Source organism: Haliaeetus albicilla, chromosome 6 (genome assembly GCF_947461875.1).
Source record: "Haliaeetus albicilla chromosome 6, bHalAlb1.1, whole genome shotgun sequence".
NCBI classification, from domain to species: domain Eukaryota; kingdom Metazoa; phylum Chordata; class Aves; order Accipitriformes; family Accipitridae; genus Haliaeetus; species Haliaeetus albicilla.
Window position 1 is genome coordinate 17319534 of NC_091488.1, and position 20731 is coordinate 17340264.

Consider the following 20731-nt stretch of genomic DNA (forward strand, 5'->3'; position numbering starts at 1 on the left):
AGCAGAGGCTGCTGAAGGGCGAGGGAGTGCGAGTGGCCCTTCTGACTTTGCTCCAGCTGAGCTTAACCCGTCCTCTCCACCTCACTGAAAAGCTGCTGTGACCCTCCTGTGGCTTCTGTCAAACTATTTGCAGCCCCAGCTGAAAGCAGGCGACTTGTGCAGAAGTGTGATGTTGCTTTTGTGGTTTTGCCAGCATTTTCCTTCGATACCAAATATGGTAAATGCACTTCTCTTTTTCTAATGCCTGGGTAACTGGCAGATACCATTTCAAGATTGTTCAATATTAACAGTTTCTTTTCTATCTACCATTCCAAAATGGAAGCAAAAAGTAATTGGTTACTGGTAGCAAAATGGTATTTCTGGGCAGTAGGTAAAGCTAATTACTTTATTCAGTAAGACACTCACTTGAGATAATTAGTGCTGCCACAACCTTTTTAAAGGCTGTTCTAGGTAAACAGTGTTTTAGTAAATTTTAAGTAACTCAAATAGTGTTTGCAATAGAAAAGTAAATAAAAAGCATATTCTATCCTTGAGGGAACTGCTGAGCTTTAAGTTAGTGAAGCAAGTTATAACCCTTCTAAAATCAAAGTTTTATTGTTGAAGTTGCACTTGACATTGTTACTCATTTTTCGGAGGATGTCCAAATGGAGGTGTTACTAAGATGCAGCTGATGAGTGGGACCTGAGGACAGAGACAGAAGCAGATGACTTATGGCTCTCATGATACATAAACAATATTGGTTATGCTGCCTGTTCAGTAAGATCAATGGGATTCTGCTCTTTCACAGCAAGACAACCCAGTGAAAAATGATGCTGCAGAGACACCCCCAAGGATAACAGGACTCAGTGGGCATTCAGGTGACCAAGGCAGAACTCTTTACAGGACTCGAGGTGTAACTGGTATAGACTTTCTGCTGGAGGAGTAAATCTGCTCTCCACCAAATGGGTCTTAATGAGAACCACTCAACCAGCAGCACACCCTTTGCACCATGTAACTGGGAGAGGAGTTCGAACCTGAATCCTTACTTAAAGAAGAGAGAGAAATTTTACAGTCATCATCATCAGGATCCAAAATGTTGGTCTAAAATGCTGATCAGGCAACTCCAGCACCATTGCTCAAATATGGCCATTAAGACTTCCTCTTATGCATCCAGGATTTTTCAGGTTTGTCCTTTGTTGAAAGACATTTTTCTTTTTCTTCTTCTCTTGAAGGGTTTTGGTATCAGTGTTTAATAGGCAGTCACAGCACTGAGCTTTTCTCTGCAGTCAGGAGAACTGTACTGCTGGTTTTGTTTAACCTGTTCCAGTTTTAACCCAGGCTCAGATCCTTTCATGAATGCCAGTTTCATCTGAAAGGGAGGTAGGTGTTTGAGAAGCAACGACATCTGAGTATGGACTACTGAGATCATCAGAGTGAGGCTGTTTACCGTTGGAACTGCTTTCTTCTATCTGGTTCCCTACAATCACTTGTCTGTAATGTGTAGAGAGAAAAAAAAACCGTAGTTATCAGGGACATCTGTTTGGAAGACAGATAGCGGCAGTTTCATAAGGAAGTATATTATCAAAGTTTTACAAAATACAGAAGATGGTTCTTCTAACACAAAAGATGTTGAATGCAGCATGAGAGATGTGTTTGATTTCAGACCTCTTTATCCACCATGAGAATCATGTCCTTACCTGGAAATGGAGTATGACCAACAGCAAAAGTGTGAGCTGTGGCTGATATGTGGTGACTCCCCCTTTCCCCCTCAAGATGGGACCATCAGTCCAGCCCTGAAGCTTGGTTCTTTAGCTGGATTTTTAAAGAGGAAACTAGAAACTTTGCTATGACTTGCTCTGTACCCAAAGGTGAAGGGAACTGTCATGGCTGCTCCTGGGAAAGGGAAGAGGGGTAAGAGCTTCGCGTAACTGTGAATGGGTGTCACTGGGGACAAGAACAAGAAGGATGTGTGATATTTGGGAGGGATTCCCTGGAACTGGTGCTGGGAAAAGGCAAGACACAGCTCTAAGAGCTGGTGGGGATCCAAGCAAGAAAATGGGACAAACCTAAAAAGGAGTGGGTAGGACTAGGGTAGCAGGAAATTTCCAGTGTACAAATAGTAACAATACAAAGATGTATGGTTCTGCCAGAAAAACAAGTTAGTGGTGGGGTGGAGGGGGTGATGATATGAGAACAGCAGAGCACACTCTGCCTCCTCCTCTCTGAGCCCTCTTTCCAGCAGCTTCCTAAACTTCACCCTTAAAAAATAAATAGCAGGTGAGTCCTGGCCTAGAAGCAGTAAGTTCTATTCAGTATGGCCGAACACAACATCCCAACTACTACTATATCCTTAGGGCTTCAAAGGTGGGGAGGAAAATTTTGTTGGGAAGAAAAACGTAACCCAAAAGTGAGAATGAAAATGGAAAATTTTTGAAGAGTGTTATTAATGTCCTGGAGCCATGGCTTCAGAGAGGAGAAAAAAGATATCTTTGACTAAAAGCTGGTGTTTCAGTGGCTAGACAAACATAAGAACCAAAATCTAAAAAACAAGATAAAGTAAATGGGATGAAAAGGAAAACAATTACTTTTAATACTTTGGAGGAAGGGAAATATAAACTTTATAACTTCAAATTTATATTGATTAATTGCTAATGAAAGCTTAAAATATCTGTGCCTGACTAATGCAACAGGGCTTTTGCTTACTGGTAATTCAAAAACCCGAAACAAACCCCAAAAGTCTCAGCAACAGGCCCACCACAGGCAGGCAGATTTGGGGTTTTCTTTGCTATGATGCAGGCATATTCAAGACATCGCTCTTCTCTCTGTTTGACAGAAGCAAGACAAAAATACTGTTACCAAAACAGGATGTTTTCTTTCCAGTCCATTAAGTAGCTAAATACCATCAGCTAGCTATCCATATTTTAAAATCAGCTGGAGAACTTGCATCCCAGAGACCTGGAGACTGTCTGAGGAGAACTCCGGCTGGCTCTTGTTAATCGTTAACCATCCCTTTAACGGCAGGGAAGTTTGAGGCAGCTGGAAGAGCCCTAGTGTCCCAGTACTCAAAGAAAGCGAACTGGTCAAGCCAGGACACTCTAAGGCAGTGCAACTGACCTCACTCAGCCCCAGGCAAAATCATAGAATTAAAGCTAAGATAAGATACAAGTGAAAAAGTATTTCAAAGGACAGAGAAACTAATTCCAGACAGTATGGCTTTATAGAAAGACAGGTATGGTGAAAAGTGTCTGATGTCATTTTTTGAGGGGAACACAATTTGAGGATAAAGGTAGCTGCATATATGTAGCTATTTAAACTGCAGTAAGGTGTTTGACTTAGTATTCCATACTGTCTTCTTTAAAAAGAACTATACACAAGTCCCATTAAACAGGTGTTATGTGAGTTAGGCTTCTGAAAAAGTAACTGGAGAAAGATCTCTGACTGTGTCTGTTTCCAGCAGGGCTCCGTAAGAACCCGATCCTGTTCAGCATTTTCATCAGTGATCTGGAAATACATGTAAAGTCACTCTGAATGAAAGATGCAGATAAAGATACAGTTATACAAAGGCGAGCAAACAGTCATATAGCACAGACTGAACAGCTAGTTAAGACGGACCTAGTCAAACAGTATATTAAATTTAAAGCCTTGACCCTGGCAATAATATTTTTCACTGAGAACTGGCAGATTTTTCATGAATTATTCTCCCTAAAGACAGTGAATTGTAGCACACAGAAAAGCTTGAGATATTAAAAAAAAAAGTAGAGCTAATATTTTGTATTTATGGATTTCTGGGGACAGACATGATATTTTAAAGCTTGGAGGAGGTGATACTGTGATTCCAAAATTTCATATATTTATCACACTGTCTATCCACAATGATCACTTTTTGGAATTCTTCATTAATGAACAACTAGAATATTTTATGTAAATAAATGTTTAGCCCTAATTTTATTGAAGTTTGTCAGCTAAGCCAAGATGCAATGCCAAGGCATTGTGATTTAACTAGGCAGAGAAATGAGAAATACTGACCAACTTAATAAATATAAGAACTTGTTCTCCTCTGCAAAGGTATAGCACCTGGGCAGAGACTTTGGGAGCCTGCATCCCTGCCCTCAGTGGGCAGCACTCTCAGATCTCTTCCAGTGCATCAGTTGTCTGTGTTTGGTGTATGTCTCTTGAGAGTGAGCTGACATTAATCTCTGGACTGGGCATTCTGCACCCTCTGAGGAGATAATGTTGGATTTGATAATATGGTTGTCATAGGATGCTATTTGAATGCATGGCTCAGGAATTATTTCACTCTTTTGAGTGTCACTTGTAAATGTCTGTCTGGTCACTATTAGATGGAAGCCTTTTTGTGTCATTTAAAACTATTTAACAGTTTGAAAACAAAAAGCCCCATCATTTCAGTTTGTAGGAGAAAGGGCAAGAACTAGGAAGAACTTCAGAAAGCAACAGAGAGCACCTTAATGCTAGCACAGCCAGCCTGCTTCCCAGTACCTGAGCAGTGCAGTCCGCTGCACAGCCCACCTGGATGGATGTTCGCCTGGTGGCACCGGACTTGGAGAATGTCTGGGCAGCAGCCGCAGAGGGCATGTTCTGACCTCACGTTCAGCAAATGGTGTCCTCTCAACTGCAGAGTCTCAGCGCATGGAATTTCTGGAGGGACACTGACTACTGGTAAGCAATTTCTATTCCTGGCTTTGAGTTCACACGTACATTCACACAGTGGCTGTTGCAAAGTAAAACCCCAGCCCATGAGTTTTCACTTGGAGATCAGTTATCTCTGAACAACCTCAGTGCCACTCTACCAAGTGTAATACCAATCCCAGGCCTCCCTCCTGTGGCATGATACCTGCTAAAAGGTATGGAGCATGTTTCTTCAGATGACAGGAGTGAGAACACTTTCCTTTGAAGACACTGTAATTTCAGCTCTGGTGACTGAAGTCTTGTAACAGGCTTTGACAGTTCATAGCTAACCATTTTGACAGCCTCTGCTCCTGTGGGTCTGACAGCTGTTCACATGAAAGGGAGCTGGTTCTGTCAACTTAAAAAGAGAAAGTTCTCCTAATGATGGAGGTGTGAAAGACAGCTTTATCCCTTGAAACCAGAGGCTTGAGAATACCAAGATTTATTATCTGCTCTTTGAGATTAAATTCAGGAACTGTTTTGGGGAGAAATTGGGATAGATCCATAGGAACACTGTATATGAGAAGCCAGCTGTAAAGACTTAGCTGTCTCAGCTTCTTCTGACACAAGGAATGATGCTGTAATCTATGCAGACAAGTCATGTTGACCTCAAATACTGGTCCTGTGGGTATCCTGACCATGAGATTTAAGTACCGCTGAGAAACCAGGTTATTTCTGAGCTCTTTGCCAATCCTGGCTATGAATTTCAAGGTAGCTGGGTGTGAGAATATGTGATTACCACTAGTGAGATAGTAGGTAGAGACTGCAGTTGAGTATATCTTAAGTGAGTTTATAAAGAGACAAATTACCTTGATTTCAGGAAACAGTCTACTGTGATAGGAAAGAGAGGGCTGAAGAAAGTAGAGAACAGGAGCAGCTGTCTTGAGAAAGTAGAGAACAGGAGCATAGTCTGCTTAGTCAGAGAAGTACTTCTCATGAGGACCATCTTACTATAGTATTAGAGGACTTCCTCTCCCCAAAGACAAGGTAGCATGCCCAGGTAGAGCTATTACATGTCTTACTGTCATCTGGAGGAATACAGTGCCCTGAGTATCAGATTCACTGCCTTTGTGAAGAGGTGCTTTTTTGTTATTGTAATATATATATATATATACATATATGGTGGTTATCTTGTTCACCAACAAATATTACAATCTTGAAGGTAAGCTGAAAAAACAAAAACTCTCTGAAAACTATCTGCCCTCATGTGAGATCTAGGATATGGCTATAGATTTTTTTTTCTGTCCTAGGGACAAAAACCCCTGCGCTGTCAAATATCCAAATTAGTTCTCCAGTTCCAGGAATGAAGCAGCTGTTGCAATTGATCTGGATGGAGCAAAAAATTGAAAAAGTACATGGACATTGTACAGTCTGTCCACCAAATCAGTGGTTATATGTCTGTCCATGAAGGAAACTCTCACCTGCAAACTGAGAAGAAAGCTGGCTGCAGAACAAGTGGTTTCAAGCCAACTCACACATCTCTGTCTGGCAAGTGGTATCCTCAAACTACGTTAACATATGTCCCAGAAATGTTGGGTAAAAGTTGGTGGTAGTCAGGGGCAAAAAATATCTAAGCTCTGAATTGGGTTTTTTATTGCAAGAAATCTGCCTGAAGCCAGCAAGGCTCATGCTGCCAAGGAGTCCAGAGTCCCTTGATTGAGCCTCTCTAAGGCTACTGTGACAGCAAGAAATGTGGACAAGGGATGAGACATGCACATCTTCCAACTTTCTGGGTACCTAATTTTTTTTTTTCCCCTCCATTACACTGTCTGGTAGGAAAGTGATAGCCAGAAGATTTTGGATGTCCACAGTGGTTTCAGTCACAGCTGTCAGGAATGCAGAGCCTCCAGTGAAACGCATGGGAAACCAGTGTGTCCTCTTGAGCGGTCCAGGAAGGAACTTTCCCTGTCCCCCTTCCACTGCATGAAGTTTCAGCCTTGACCAGGAACTGTCTCCAGCCACTAACCCTTATTCTTCTGTATCATTTTGGATGGTAAGAAACACAGTTGAAGCAAATGTTAATACTGGCTCTTGATTACAGCACTGTGGTAATCAACTGCCTTGGCATGCTAATGGGTTTGAAATAATTGGTCCCATGCCCCAAAACTTTTATTTATTTCTGTAGGGATAGGATAATGGTGACAAAAGGGACTGGGACATGGATTCCATGCTGCAGCTCTCTTGCAAGCATCAACCCTCCCCCCTCTCCCAAACTCACTCATCTGACTTGGCACCAAACTACTTTGTATTGCAGAGAAAAGTGTGGTGCAATCAGATCATGGATTCAGGTCCAGGACTTCTCAGTGTCTAAGGATTATGCTGTGGCATAAGTAGATCTAGTTGTTGCATATGCCTTTCAGAAGACACTTTGACACTGACTTCTTTTCTGTGCAGATATGCAGATAAAAATCAGCAGACTATAGTGTGGTAATGGCATGCCCTTGTCAAAATAATAAGACCTTTGTGTACACAGTGGTGGAAGAGATATTATCACTGCATGTTATACAAGGCCAAAATGTAACCTTCAAGGACCCCACAGAGATCCAGCTGACAATAAAGACAGCTGACACGCCAGTGAGGGTTTGCTCGACAGTCAACTGAAGCAAGAAGGTATGCTCTCATGAACTGCCAGACCTGAAAGCATGCTTGTTTCACCGGGTGGTTGAGCAAGCTGGGAGAGTACACGCTGCCCTATATGCCCCGGGGCTTGACAGAGAGATGGATGAGCACAGAAACAGTGAAGGTAAAAGTTCTCCAGCCTTGACCAGTGACGTGTACGTACGTTTGTTGGGTTAACGTATCAGAATTATCATGAGAAACGAGACAGGAGATTTCAATACAGAAATTAGATGATTGTCATGCCAAGGGTAACAGATAGATTACGTAACAAAGAAGATGATAGGGGAGGATGGTGGAAGTTAACAGGAAGAACTTCTTTCAGGCACCTCACTTTGTTTTATTGCTGGAATTGGCAGAAGTGTAATTGGAGTGTGGGTTAAAAAACAAATGGAACTCAATCAAAAAGGGCAAGTTGGTGGTGGGGGGATGACATTGAATAGTCTCTTCAGTCCTAAAATTGTTTTCTTACAGTATATTTCAAACCTAGAGAAATTATAAGACAGAATGATTTCAAAGCCTAAGCAAATCTCATTCAATACTGCTTTCCATTAATGATTCCTGGACTCTCCATGAAACATTCCTAGACTTGCCTTGTTCACAACAGCTCTTTCAATGGGCAAAATTGAACATCTTAGGGATAAATATGGATATTTTTAAGCCAAGTATTTCACTCAGTAACATGATGCAAAAGTGAAAAATTTTTTAAAATTAATACTTTTAAGTCTTCCAAACCCTCTGATATTTTCATGTATATAGACTCCTCCTGCCAGTTTTTTAGGAACAGTAAATTAATGTGAACATGCCTCTGTTATCCTGTAATTTTATGTCCATTTCCATGTGTTTCTTGTATTGTTAGCTTGCCTCCTGCTCTGTGGTTTATTTGGGCAAGTTGCCTTTTTTAGTGTTGTTGTTACCTTTTGTAAGCATGCCAGAGACCTTAGGGTGCCAATAAATTAGAATATTAGTGCTCCTTTTTACTGCCATATTGCACTCATTTCCCTCTGCTTGTTTGTGACCTAGTCTTGAACCTCTGCCTAATCTGCTGAGCTGAATTTTCTGTGTCCTGATCAGATTAGGAGGAACAGTGGGCAAATGCATCCTTGTTTGCATAAAATGTGTTTGCCAGAAAAACTAGCAGCAAACAAAGTAAACCAAATGTAGAAAGCTGCAAACAGAAACCTGTCCTTAGACAAAGTTCAAAATCACAGGCAGTGTTAGAACTACATTCCCATACAACATGTGGGTGCTGCACATCAGCAGGCACTGCATCTCCGTCAGGAACATCCACTACAGCTACCTTCACAGGACAGGGTCTGTAATCTTTTAGGAGACTAGGGACATGCCTGTCAACAGTGAGCTGTTTATGCAGCCTCTTTTTTCAGTCATGGAGGTTTCAGGTGGAAACACCCTACTAGAATAGATTAGCTATCCCATTTGTCCTCCACTGGAGGGTATTTCCCAGTTTCATCAAGCCCAGCTGTGAAAACAGTCTGGATGACACAAACATGGGGCTCTGCGATCTGTCTGTAGAGCTAGAGCTAGATACGCTGCACACACTCTGAGCCTGAAGATGCTGTTATGCTTTACTGGGCTACTCGCTAGCTCAGACCCAACTCTGTCTCCCTAATGCTGAACAGTAGTCTACTGAAATTTAAATTAAGGTACTCAGGTGAGAGTGACAGAATCACACCTGTAAACTTTAATCCCTAATGAAATGGCCTGAGGCCAATTCCAGGAGATTCTGCCCCAACAGAAAACCCAGTTTGACCATGTTGTCTCACCCCTAAGCTGACTGGTACTGTGAATGCTATACATCCATGGTTGGCAGGTGTTTCAAGTCATTTCACAGCCACGCTTCCAACTGACTAATTCTCTAAGTGTATTTGTAGTTTTACTGTGGGCTTACTATGCTGAAGGACAGAAGTTCAGATATGGGCCATCTTTGGGAAGGAAGGTATTGTCATACTCCTGCCAGGATTTGGAAAAAAAAAAAAAGAAGGAGAAAATTTGCCCAGACCTTCAGCCAATTATAAACCAGTAATTTCACTGAGTTAATTTATCCTACAAGAACTTAAAAGTGTTTAGGGATTGAGTCATACACTTATTTTAGGTAAGAAAGAAGCTTGCCTAACCTTCTGCATAACAGGCCAGGGAATGATAGACCACAGGCTCCTCACAGTAATTTTTTGATGAATACAAATGCATGTTTTTCAGGTGTTCAGTCATCAAGTAAAAGAATTAATCACAACCCATTTAATATTCTACTCTAAATTGTTCCAGTGAATCATTACCCTCATAGAAAATATGTGGTACATCTGAGTTTGTGTAGCATCAGCTTCCAGCCATTGCATTTTAGTACAGTACTTTACCATTTGATAGTTATCATGGGGCTCCTGAATTGCACACCAGTGTTCTAAAAGATGCAGACAGTTCACAAGGAGCATCTCTGAGCCACTGCTCCTTGAGAAACTAATTGATTTGATTTCTCTTACTGTAGGATGTGTTTTTGGAACTCAAATCAGTTTTTTCCCTATTCTTCCCAAGTTCTTTAAAACCCCTTTTAAAGAGCACATTCTAACGCAAGCACAACATTCTTGGGATGATATAAGCAATGGCGCACATACTATTATCTTCCTGATCTCACTAATAAATTTTCTCTTAATTTGATCAAGGCTTACAGAATTGCTTTGGGAGCTGGTGTTCACCTGCTTTACCACCATGATTCCTACTTTCCTTCTCAGGTGTGGTTTACAAGAGGTACTTTCCCATTCTGCATGTAAAACAGACTCTCCTACTTCCATGCAACCTGAATAGCTGGCATAAGTAAAATGCATGTTGTTTGCCAACACACCAAGCAGTCCAGACTGTTCTGCCTATCCTCATGGTTTACTGCTCCCCCATCTTTCTGTCACCTGAAAACCTCATCAGTTATGGATTTATTTTTATCCAGGTGATTAATACAAACAGCGAATAGCCGTGGGTTGAGAGACACTCAAACTGAATAATAACATTAAAAGTGTCATCTTTGTGTGCAATTATAAATGTTGTAATTGCTGGATCACTTGAAGCAGTGAATGAATGTTTCATGCAGATTATTTTATCACACTGATCTATACTTACTTTATCTCTGGTTGTACTTACTTTACTGGAGTTGATCCAGAGCGGGACATATACAGTAAAATAAGGAAAAGAAACGTCACAAACGCAGCAAGCCCAACCCAAAAGGCTATGACAATAGAATCTGTGGACACAAGACAGTAATTCTGTCACTGACACCATAGCAAATATAAAACACAGCAATATAATTTACAATCTCTAAGAAAGGTGTGTCATTTAATTAATTCAATTTAATTAAACCCTTGAGAGAGAGCAATCTGCGTGCCAATTTGTTATAAGTCTTAAGAGCCTCCTAGCAGTTTGTTGTAACAGGGCATGGCCAGGGCCGGGGGAGAGGTTGGGGAAAAAAATCTAGTAAGTGTGATGGTGACTAGCACTATGCATATATTTAAAATGTAATACTGAGCACTGATGGTTTTCACAGTTTCAGCTCTTTGCAGGGGATACAAAATCACAGTGTGGTAAACAATCTGGTACTCAAGACTGAGCCATTACCACTCAGTGTATAGCCAAATCCTGCTCTTGGGTGAAAAAGTACAATCCATGATCTTTAAGATGATGCTTTTATGGAGGGAATTCTAGCCTTGAAAACATTTTCTACGAAGAGAAATACCAAGGAAAACTTGTTGAAAAGTGCCTGTGACCCTTACAGCACATCAGTCCAGTGGAAGAGAATGTGAACCTTCCCCTGTTCAGCTACAATACTTCTGTAATCAACAGAAAATAGTTCAAAATGCAGCCTACTTTATCAGGACTAAGCAGCTTCTTTAAGGAACAAGTAAGTGGATTCCTAGCACTCAAGTATGGACTCACAATTAGTTTAAACCAGCCTAAGACCCTGCCACTGCTGTTATCCCTGATTCAGCTGAAAACTTTTTTTTTTTTTTTTTTTAACCAATAAAAGAAAAAAAGATGAACTGATCCCTGATCTGGGTGACCACTGCTAATGGGAGTATGAGCAGGTTGGGGGAGAAAAGTGAGTTGCTCTTTAATGAATGAAGGCTACAGTGCTGCTGAAATGACTGCCTCAGTTACGGGCTGTTAGATGGGATGAATCTGCTCCTGCCCCAGTAGCACATTTGGTCACTGTTTCAAAAATGCTCCTTCCTGGGATCAGTGTGGTGGTGGTGAATGCCCAAGTTAAAGCCTTGAAAAGGTCGGGTGTTCTGCAGGGCATAAGTCGAGAAATGCCCTGAATTCATAACCAGTTACTCAGACTGAGGTGAAAAAGAAGGGTCACTGACTTCAGAGACAAATATTGATCAAGATAAAATAAATCTTCCATCTGAAAGGACAGAAAACATTGTGTTCTTTGAAACAGGTCCAATATGTTTGATTAGGTGTTTCTTTGTGAAAAAGTTCAGAACGTGTTGTCATCAGAGCCACAAAGAGATTAGGGGGAATTATCGCAGCTCCTTTTAAACTTAAAACTAGAACTGACCCAGCCAGAGTCTTATAAGCAAGCTGAGTTTTGGCTGGGCTACTGAGACATAAGAACGTGAAGGGTCAGCTTATTTTATTCTCCCTCTGTTAAAAAAAGTTTTACCAAGCTTTAATTCAGAGGATGGTAAATTAGCATGTGAGGGCTAATATTCTGACCTGCTCTTCCCCCTCTTTCTTCTTATGGGAAAAAGCGATGGGGTGCTACCGGCCAACCCCAACTCCTCAAGGGAGAATAGGGGACTTCTGTTAAAAAAAAAAAAAAAAAGCAAGCTCATGGTCCAGGGATATTTTGAAAAACTCAAAGTTTTGAAGTGTTCAAAGCCATTGGGACAGAAATGAAGAATTTGGATTTATAGAATTCCCTATCATCGGAGCTGTTTTGGTTTCATCTTTTAAAAGCAGCTTTAATACGATTCATGGAATTCACTGAGGCTAATCAAATTTGCTCCAGGTCTCAGGGGGAGTTTGGACTCTTGAGGGATAAACAGAAACTTCCTGTTTTTAAAGTCCTGCAATTAGGATTTTTTTTTTTTAAACTGGGATAACATATTTTAACAATCTATAAAAAGCTTTTCTACTGCTAAATTTTAGTCACCTTTTGTGTGTGTGTGCATGTGTTTTTAAATAGCCTATTAGTTCATGGGCCAATTAAGCTTTTTATTATTTTTATACGAAAGGGAGAGAGCTGCACAATGCTATTAATAGAAAGCAAGACCATGACTTTATAGCTGGATTTAGATTAATTTTCATAAGACAAACACGGTCTCACAGTGCTTCAGGGATAGGCCACATAACAGAGGAAAGAAAGTACAGAGATTCAGGTCTCTGTTTTACATTAAATTAAAAAAAAAACCCAAAAAAAACCCAACAGAGGCAAAATTGAATTAGGGAGCTACAATCCCATCCCAGGGGTTATGACAACCACATGATTCATTTGGGCTGATTCAGCAATGCACCTAAACAAATGCTCAGGTCCCACTGCAGTCAATCAGTAGATGCCCTCTGGAACATCAATACAGCAGTTATTGTGATCCTGGAGGTATCCTACATTTTGCCAAACTTGGAATGTTTGTGGCTGTCTGAGGGGAAATTATCACATTTCATCTTCAGCACAAAGGGCAAGGACTTGCTGAACGTATTTCATCTATATACTTCTAAGCACATGAAGACAATAATCTCAACAGTGGCTTTTGAAGGTATAAGACTGTAAATATTATGCAAAGACAGGAAACCCTACAAAGTATATTCATTGCTTGACTACTGCTTTTATTCAAAACAAGGAAAAAACTAACCAACTGTGGCATTATTTCCCTTGGTGTTTTCTTTATAACTTGTAACTCACTGTTCTCCCACTGGTATTTGGAGAAAGAAAAATAAAAGTACCAAGATGATGCAGTCTCCATTCCTCCTGGACTGCTGACATGGAAAAATGTCTATTTTTAGAGGAAGGAAAAAAAAAAAAGAAAAAAAAAAAAAGAAAAACAGTTTCACTTCCCTGGCTATCAGAAAACCAAACCCAACATTTTTAGTTTAGAAATTGGTACAATGTGGGCTCTTTAAAAGACACAAATCATAGAGCAGAACTCCATTTTGACAAGCTGCCTAGAAATATCTTACATGAACTGCTGCCCCAGGGAACTCAAATTGCCTTAACATTAAGCTGCTGAGGGGAAAAAAAAGTACATCCCAAACCCTACACTTGCATCTTTCTCCTCCTTCTTTGCCTGGGAGCTGAGCAGCTAAAATACAGAAGCCTGTTTTCCTGCAGATTTGTTTCCCAAAGCTGAGCCCAAAGGTGATTTCCTTTTGTGTCCAACAGGGCATGACCTCACCCTGCAGCCTTTTTGTCAGTAAAGGTCTTCACTCACAATGTTCTTCCTCTATTATCTAGTCACCAGGTGTAGGAACTTGCAGATATTTTATATCTTTGAGGCCTCCACTCCTTTGTAACTAGATCAAGTTGGAGTTGCTGTAGGAGCAGATGAGATGCATAAACACAAAGTATGATTGCATAAATCATCTCCTTACAATGTAAGAAGACCTAAACATAGCAGACTTCTCTAGGGGAAGAGAACAAATTAAAAAAAAAAAAGAAAAATCATTAAGTTTACTCTGCTTTTTAATGGAAATAGGGCTTATGAGATCACTCATAAGCACTCTCTCAGGTGTGTGTGGTAATTTCCTCCATGAAACTATCAACAAATGTAAATTAAATTTAACAGAGGATGAGCATCTTCTCTCAGAAGCACAATTTCTACAAGTTTCAAGAAAACACACAGCTGGGTAAAGAGGAATATCCTATAAATTGCCATGGAGGGAAATGCTGTAACACAAACTCCACCTCTACTATGTATCAGGCAACCCAAATGTTAGAAAGATGTTATTAATGAGAAAAAAGGGAAAAGGTTAGATTCCTGATTTTTGTTTTTTTGCTAAGCCAGCCACATGCCAGGGACTTACAGCTAGCTTAACTCAGCAGTTTGGGGTTTCCCTGATGAATTTGGGGGTAATTATCTGCCCTAACTTTAAAATTAAGAGAATTAGAGAAGCTGCTCATAACCTGCCTGATCCCAGCAGCACCAAATGTTGCCCTACAGTATTGCGGAGCAAGATTTTGTATATCAAAGGATGTGGATATTTACACTACCTTCTTTAAGGCATGATGCTCTAAGTTTGGAGGCAATAAGCCCTAGGCTCATCAGAGTGGACAGAAAAGCTTTTCTAGAGGCAGCACAGAATAAGAGTTTCTGCTCCCTTTTCTTATTCTTGCTCTCATAAGGCAAGCAAAGGACACGAAGCTCCTAGCATTGTCCAGTTCAATCTTCAGTATTAGAAAGACAGTTTCTTGCACTGTTAGAGACACATGAAATATTTTCAAAGACTATCAAATTTTCCTTGCTGATCACATCACTATAATAACCTTGGGGAAAGCAATTTTAGTCTCTGAAACTGTATCTGAACAGTTGTAGTTGTCTTCAGTAAACTAAATAGCAACCAGTAAAGCCCATAGCTTTGTCACTCAAATGAGGATACAACCATAGGTAGAGACTTGGCAGAAATTGAGGGAAAATGCTGCCTATAGCCTAAGTGACTCAAACATGCCTACCCATTCTCTCTCGATCTTTGTCAATCCATCCAACTATACTTGGTTAAGTTAATCCCTCAGGATATAGCTTGTCATTTTATCTTATCAAAACCTAACCAATGCAGTTACATTAGGAAAAAAATAATTACTTGCCACTTTAAGTAACCATAAAAAGACATCGCTATCTCATTGTGCAAAACCAAGTGTGAAACAGAATTAACTGTTGCAGGGTGAATTTGGTGAATACTATTTTGTATTATATACTTTGAAAATAAACTTCTAAACCCAGCAGAATTAGCTTCCACGGCAATAAAGTATTTTGACAATAATGTATATTATTACTTTATCTTACAGTTCAGTAGCACTAAATCAAAGGAGGAAAGGTAATAGAATATGTTTTCAGCTTGTTGTTCCTGGCTAGCGGAAACATACGCTGCTTCTTTTACTAAGGTTTTGGATGTTTATCAGTTGTAATGTAAGCCTTACATCCCAAGATGAAAACACGATAGTCTTACGAAAAACGCTGCTCATTCAGTCAACTTCTCCGATAGTAGCATACAGGTAACTAACACCCCAAACTACAGATTTGCAAGTCATTAGGTTTCCACTTAGCAAATGGCTAAAAAAGAATCTGTCCTTCTAAATACGAGTTAGTACCAGCAGTCTTCTAGTTTCAAATATTTTAAGATAAAGCAAAGAGTTTCAGTATTAGTAATAACTGCTATTAGAGCACAGTCACTTTGGCAGGCAGGCACCCATCCGTACAAACCATGCACATATAACCTGGCATGGTCTCTATCGCAAGGAAAACAAAAAATAAGTTGGAGAGACAAGCTATGCAACATTTTTCCTGTACTGGATTAGCACCTACTACTCTACAATACTTACATTTATTAACCTTCAACTTGCTTCCATCTACTGGAATTGGATCTATATAATCCCAATAATATTCATACGACCAAAAATACTCAGAGGAGTTTGTTCTGTTAGCCATTTCAGTAGTGCATTTTAAACCAGCACAGAACTCCAACCAAATACTTTTTTTCATTGTACTTCAGCGCCCTCAGAAAGAGATTGCATAACTGATGCCTATGTAAATCACTCTGGGGTTCCGCAGCTCAAGGACTGCCTTGGTACTAAAAAACATCTAGCAGTAATGAATATTAATGTCTGACAGATACATAACAGCAGCCCTTAAAATGTAATCCTTGCTTCCTGGTGGGCAATTACGTTATTCCTCAGCATATTTTAAACTGAGATGGATGTCAAATAACCTAAGAATGGGGTGGATGAGTGCCAGCTGGGTCACAAACCCTTCCCTCTCAGAAACTTGCAGCAACGCAGCGTGCTCTGGAGCTACTGAGAACAGATGGGTGGAAAGACATTTCAGACTTGCTCTTGACATAAAGAAGTAGGTAAGACCTGACAAAATCCTTCATAAATACAGGGTGTATTGGAGTAACCACGTATTTTGCTTTCGTACTCCTTCACTCCCTCCACCTCGAAGGCAATGGATGGAAAGGCAGGCTCCCAAGGCGAAGGCAGACCGGTGGAAGACGCTTGGCCCACGGCAGTCCTGTGCCTAGGCAAACACCGGCCTACCTGCTTCACTGAGGATCACGGAACCAAAATCGCTCACGCTAAATGCGAGACAGACCCTCCGCCCGCTTTCGACTGCACCCCGACAGCCCCCAGGGCACGTCGCAGCTGGGGAGGCCCGGGCTGCTCGTTCAGGCTCACGGAGGAAAGGCAGGGCCCAAGGCAGGCCTCCCGGGACACCGCCCGGGCAGGCAGCGCGGCGAGGCGGCCTTCAGGCCCGGGAGCGAGGCATGCAATCGCAGCACAAAGAGCGCCAGGTCGGTTAGAGGCAGCTTTCAACACACGCGTCGCCATCTTTCCTTCCCGTGCCTCCCCGCCAGCACAGCACCCGGGCCCCCCCGGCGGGCTCCCGCAGGCGCTGCCGACGCACGACCGCCCGCGCCCGCCGCGGCCGTTAACGGCTGGGGGGCGGGCCCTCCGCGTGCGCGGGGGGAGGCGTGGCCGCCGGCGGTGCGGTGCGGTGCGGCGCGTCCCCGCCCCGGCGGGCGGGGGAGGGGGCGTGGCGTGCGCGGGGCGGCGCCGCTCTTGAAGCGGGCGGGCATCACTGCCGCTTCCGGCGCGGGAGGTTCGAAGGCGATGGCGGGCGCGCTCCACCTGCCGTCGGGCCTGGTGGCGGAGCTGGACTCCTCCCTGTCGCGGCTGGATGCGGGCGGCAGGCGGGTGCCGCCGCCGCTGCCTCCGGCGGAGCAGCGGCAGGGGGGCGCGGAGAACGCGGACCTGCTGCCCATGGTGTTCCTCTGCGCCGGCTGCAAGCGGCCGGTGGGCGACACGCTGAGCTGGGTGACCAACGACGAGGAGTCGGGCTGCATCCTGCTGCGCAGTGAGTCCTGCGCGCGCCAACACCCCCCCTCCCCCCCCGCCCCCGCGGCCGTTGGTCACCTCCCTCCCTCCCTCCCTGTCTCCCTCACCCCTGTGCGCAGGTGCGGCCGCCAGCGTCTCGGTGGACGAGGAGCGGAAGCTCTCCAAGCTGCCCGGCGAGTGCGGATGGTGAGGCCCGGCCCCGGAGCCCCGCTGCTGCCCCGCCTGGGGCCCTTCCCTCCCGCTCCTGAGGGAGCCGAGGGGCCCCGGGGAAGGCGCTGAGGAAAAGCCTGATAAGCGGCCCGTCGGGTGCCGCCGGGGGGCGGGCCGGGGTGCCCGGTGTTCCCCCGGGCAGGGCCGGGGAGCCTCGGCCCGGAACACTTCTTTCGGGCCGTCTGGACAGAAGGCTCGTGTATGAGTCTTGCTGAGGGCAGCCGGCCACCGGGAACGCGGGCAGGAAGAGGAGGGCTCGTAATTACGTGATGTAAAGCAGGAGCGAATGCTCTGAAAAATCATAATGGACGATTTTTTAAAATTTTTTTTTTTTTAGAATAGGGGATGGGGAGAGGTGTTTCTTTTTCTTTTCTTATGAATAAATGTTACGTATCTTACTTGCAGCATCATTGAAACATTATTCTGCTCTGGCTGCTCAGTGACACTTGGCAACATCTATAGATGCACCCCAAAGCATCTCGACTACAAGAGGGATTTGTTCTGTTTCAATGTTGACTCAATTGAAAGGTAAAGGCAGAATTTCTATTGGTAAGCCTGCCAGCTGAGCTTCACCCACCAAGCATCTTACTGAGGGATGCTCCTGTTAACATTTGTGGCACGTCTAGAGGTAGCTGTTTCTGCTGCTTTGTTCCAGCATGTTTTTTTGCACTACTGCTGTTAGCATCGTAGTGCTGAAGTGTGAGAAACATCATCTGTGTAATGCTGGGCAAATCCTAGAAAAAAGAAAACACCAGGGCTGCCTTTTGTACAAGAAATTGCGTGCTACCCAGGAAAATGACACTAGGTACGCAACACAGGAGGGCTCCTTCTCGTTTGATCAGAAAAGACTACATATGTGCTCTGCTTTAGACAACATAAAATGAGCCTGCAGTCATAGTCTCCACACCAGAGTGCTTTTATCCAAGCATTACTCTAGTAAACAGTGATAGGTTACCTTTATTTCTGTCTGGGCTAGTTTTAATGTTTCTGCTTTTTGTTAAGTTTCAGTTTATTTTGCTGTATCTATATGGATGTTCACCTTCCGGCTCTGGACAGTTTTGGGGTTTTTTTTCCTTTCCGCAGCTATGATACTTTGCTTTTTCCGTGGCAGTGAAATTATCTGAAATACTAACATGGTAACAAAATGGCATTTTACTGTGTAGTAATAGTGATGGCTGGTTTTCCCAGCTAGTGCTACACTGTTCTCAATGTCTGCATAATTTTTCACCATATCCTGTAGCACCAGAATTCCTGACTGTCTCTTGAAGTTCTAATTTTCATAAAGCAGTGGTGTGTTGGTAGTTCTGCACTTAAAACTCTTCGTTCCACCATATAGTTTGTTTACAGGATTACCAAACAGATTTTTTTGTCGTTGTCACTGGAATCATGCTTCTACTTTGTTAGTGTATTAATAATAATCTCATAATCATTGAGAATAATGGATGAGTCCTATACTTGTTTTGCCATCAGAGTGAAAAGTGTATGATCTAAACTGTAGTATATCAGTTACATTCTAGGATCCTCAGAAAAGCAAGCTCTTACTGATGAGGAACCTTTAACTCTTGAAAGTCGAGCTGTCTTGGAAGACGTGCTACAAAGGGTAAGATTTAGCCTTATATCATTCTTTGTTTAAATCACCTGTATGAAATCTTAATATCCTTATTTCATCCAGATCTATTCTGTGGGTTTTAACATATGCTGTAATACTTCATGCTATTAATATCTTGTGTTATGCAAGATTTCAGTAACTTTTCCTTCCATTTTAATGGTAATTAGCATTCTGTGTTTATCAAGCGCAGCTTTAGATTCCTATCTATTTTTGTCAGTAATTAGAAATTTCCTATCTAACTAGTTCTGATTCACCTCTCCAGATTTTCACTTAACTTTGTTTTAGTCATGTCCCTTCTGTCTTTCATGTAAACCGACTAATGCTTTTGCTGTATATTTGTATTGAAATATTACATAATAAAGTTGACATTTTGCTCTACTGAAAACTTTTGATTGCAAGTAGGGAGAGTTGGGAGCAAATAGTGTCATGAAGTCTGCTGATGGTTGTCTGGCAAAAGCTGAATGTGTGGATCTGACACCAAGGTTAGAGACAGTTACAGATTTGAGAAAGTGTAGAGAGTTAACATCAGAGTTGAGTGAACTTTCAAACTATGAAAGTAGCAGGGATAGAATCAAATAGGATTGATGCAAGGTCAAATTTGAGCACTTGCAACATCTACACTTGCTCTTTGTATTGTCAAGTTCTGTTTATAACTGAGTGTCTTTCCCTGTTTACAGGCAGACACTGTATTAAAGGCTCTGGAAACAAGACTGACTGCTGTTGAATCAAGTATGGCTTCTCTTCACAATAAAGTCTGAAAGAAATTACATGCTGGAAGTTTTAACTGCAGGCAAATGATGTGTGTGGCACTTGTCCTTGTAATCCTCTAGAATTTGTGGGAACACTGCAAAAGCTATGCAAAGTGCTGAAAGACGTTGGTGGCTCATGGTGTGGTAGAAGAATGCTGACTATGAGTCTTCACTGTAGACACAGAGTTCTCCTTTCTGTTAAAAGGATACCCCAGACAGAAATAACATTTAAGTTTCTGTAGCCTTTTGGTTTATGTATAAATATTTATTTTAATTTTTATCTCTAAAGCAAAGCATTTATCTCCTGACTTCCCTGCTATTCAGTATCTACTGAACTGGGTGTGCATCTCCTTCCTAAACCAATAAAAAAAAATTTGTGATGTCTGAAGGAACAACGTCATTTTTTCTTGTCTTCGCAGCCTTTGCTTGACCCCTGCTCAGAGTTGGGAATGGCACAATAACTGTATGGCGTGGTTTGTTGGCTGTGGTTTGGTTTGTTGTTTTTTTTTTTTTTTGAAAGCTCAAGGCTAAAATGCGATGTAAAAGAAGGCTTTAAAAACAGGTAAAACGGCTTTCCATGCAGTGTTGAAGATAATACGTTTTACAGCTTCAAGGGAAGGAAAACAAACAAGGCTGGTAGCAGCACACCTTGAAGCAAAGCTTGGTATATATTTGCGCGATGAATTCAAAATGCTGATTAAGAACATTTGTCAGTATTTTGTTGTTTTAATGCAGATGTTATTTGTCTTTGATATGTGTATTTAACTGTCAGGGTTTCTTATATAGTGTGCATGTTCCAAGTAATTACTTTTTCAATAAAAAAAAAGCAAGCAG

General features: G+C 42.1%; 1 protein-coding gene and 1 long non-coding RNA gene across 3 annotated transcripts; one reads left to right on the forward strand and one right to left on the reverse strand.

Annotated features, from left to right (window-relative positions):
• Positions 1-371: 371 nt before the first annotated feature.
• On the reverse strand, positions 372-16016 carry LOC138685671 (uncharacterized). 2 transcript variants are annotated; one of them, XR_011325032.1, is made up of 4 exons: positions 15818-16016; positions 10426-10525; positions 2836-3480; positions 372-1470 (listed from the first exon to the last, which is right to left on the reverse strand). It is a non-coding gene; the product is annotated as an uncharacterized lncRNA (long non-coding RNA). The 2 variants fall into 2 exon arrangements; XR_011325033.1 differs by lacking the exon at positions 2836-3480 and having other exon boundaries at positions 15818-16008.
• Positions 16017-17035: 1019 nt separating this feature from the next.
• On the forward strand, positions 17036-20139 carry MIS18A (MIS18 kinetochore protein A). Its single transcript, XM_069785247.1, has 5 exons — positions 17036-17348; positions 17449-17515; positions 17945-18067; positions 19046-19139; positions 19826-20139. The coding sequence occupies exons 1-5, from the start codon at positions 17105-17107 to the stop codon at positions 19904-19906; spliced, it is 609 nt and encodes a 202-aa protein (XP_069641348.1). The 5' UTR covers positions 17036-17104; the 3' UTR covers positions 19907-20139.
• The last annotated feature ends 592 nt before the right edge of the window (positions 20140-20731 follow it).

Coding starts and splice junctions, on each gene's coding strand:
- MIS18A (XM_069785247.1), top strand. CDS start 17,105: ATGGCGGGCGCGCTCCACCTGCCGTCGGGCCTGGTGGCGGAGCTGGAC. Junction 17,349..17,448: donor GGGCTGCATCCTGCTGCGCA/GTGAGTCCTGCG, acceptor CCCTGTGCGCAG/GTGCGGCCGCCAGCGTCTCG. Junction 18,068..19,045: donor AATGTTGACTCAATTGAAAG/GTAAAGGCAGAA, acceptor GTAGTATATCAG/TTACATTCTAGGATCCTCAG.